Source organism: Aphis gossypii, unplaced genomic scaffold, assembly GCF_020184175.1.
Source record: "Aphis gossypii isolate Hap1 unplaced genomic scaffold, ASM2018417v2 Contig00671, whole genome shotgun sequence".
NCBI classification, from domain to species: Eukaryota; Metazoa; Arthropoda; class Insecta; order Hemiptera; family Aphididae; genus Aphis; species Aphis gossypii.
The window spans coordinates 940-2,634 of NW_026083221.1; the positions used below are offsets into that span (position 1 = coordinate 940).

Sequence of the window (1,695 nt, forward strand, 5' to 3'; positions counted from 1 at the left end):
TGGAACGCTCACAGCCCATATGACTAATGTAAATGAAACCGAGCGGGTCTGTTAGAAAGAGATAGCAAATAATATAGGTGTGTCTATCTCTGTCTTTATTGATAATACGCCGTATCATAATAATATCGTATATACTTTTAATTTTTAAATACTTACCGGCACCTTAAAATTATTTAGCTTTGAGTCCTGTTTTTTTTTTTTATAGTTCTTGGAACTGCATTACCTACTACAATGGTTAATTTTTGTAATGCTTACAATTGTACTAGTAGCAGTGATATTCAAAGTGATTTAATATTTCATAGGTTAGTATTAATGTTAATTGTGCTTGATTATTTCATAATTTTATTTACTGTACTGTAAATTTATTATTTAATAAATAAATAATCTTACTTTGTATTTTTATCGTCCAAGATTTCCACTTAATGATAATGAAAGGCTCAAAAAATGGATACATGCTGTCAGACGAACAAATTTCAAACCCAACCAAAATTCATTTTTATGCAGTTTACATTTTACTGAAAAGGATTATAATAGAGTAGTTGTAAGTGGGAAATTGGTTTTAAAAAAATGTGCTGTGCCAACTATCTTTGAATTCCCAGATCATTTAATGCCAAAGGTGAAAGAAAGGCGAGTTTTACAACGATCTGTTTAAATTCAAGTAAGAATTGTTTTATAATATAACAAACATGTTTTATATAATTTTAATACTATATAAATCATATTTTTTAAATTTATAATACTTATTAGTATATTTACTAAAATTTCTTTTCATAATATATATTATACTGATAAATTTTGTATAGGATATATTAGAGCCTGTTCAAAGTACTTCAGATGTACAAGTATCAGATGATACAAAACAGATGTTTGTTGATGTTGGTGTTCAGACAAAACTAACTGGACAAGAATTGGACACTACAATAAATAACTTACGACGAGAAAAAAAAATATTGCAACAAAAACTTATAAGAAGAAATAATCGGGTAAGTAATTTGGGAGAAATGTTACAGTTATTAAGAAAAAATAATTTAATTGAAGATGCTGTTGAAGATATTTTTAAAAACCAATTTAATTCTTTATTACCATTCACATTATTTCAAAATGAAATTATAAATATTAAAAATCAAGCAAACCATAAGTCATATTCTGAGGAAATTCGAGAATTTTGCTTAACATTACATTTTTATTCTCATCGTGCTTATAATTTTATACGCCAAAGAAGCACACTGCCTGATCCGTCCACAATCCGTAGGTGGTTGTCAACTAGACACTGTAATCCTGGTATTTTAACAGAAGTTTTAGATTACTTTAAAAATAAACTGAAAACTGAAACAATTGCATTTTCACATATAAAAGATGTTGCATTGATTTATGATGCTATGTCTATAAGAGATGGATTTTGGCCAGATCAAAATGGCAAAGTTTATGGGTATTGTGATCTTGGTGGTATTGCTCATACAGATAATGAGGAATTGGCAAAAGAATCTTTAGTATTTATTATTAGTAGTTTAAATAAGAAATTTAAGTGCCCTGTTGCATATTTCTTTATTAATAAAATAAATGCAACTGTACAGAGTCAGTTAGTACTTGCCGTTATTTCAGCACTTTATGAAGCTGGAATTATAGTTAGAAGTTTAACTAGTGATGGAACAAGTACAAATTTAAAAACATATGAAAATTTAGGTTGCTGTTTAG

General features: G+C 27.6%; 1 protein-coding gene across 1 annotated transcript; it reads left to right on the forward strand.

The window, feature by feature from the left end:
- Positions 1 to 231: 231 nt before the first annotated feature.
- On the forward strand, positions 232 to 1,695 carry LOC126554978 (THAP domain-containing protein 2-like). Its single transcript, XM_050209957.1, has 4 exons — positions 232 to 302; positions 412 to 646; positions 804 to 1,625; positions 1,684 to 1,695. The coding sequence occupies exons 1-4, from the start codon at positions 232 to 234 to the stop codon at positions 1,693 to 1,695; spliced, it is 1,140 nt and encodes a 379-aa protein (XP_050065914.1).

Coding starts and splice junctions, on each gene's coding strand:
- LOC126554978 (XM_050209957.1), top strand. CDS start 232: ATGGTTAATTTTTGTAATGCTTACAATTGTACTAGTAGCAGTGATATT. Junction 303..411: donor AGTGATTTAATATTTCATAG/GTTAGTATTAAT, acceptor TTATCGTCCAAG/ATTTCCACTTAATGATAATG. Junction 647..803: donor GGCGAGTTTTACAACGATCT/GTTTAAATTCAA, acceptor AATTTTGTATAG/GATATATTAGAGCCTGTTCA.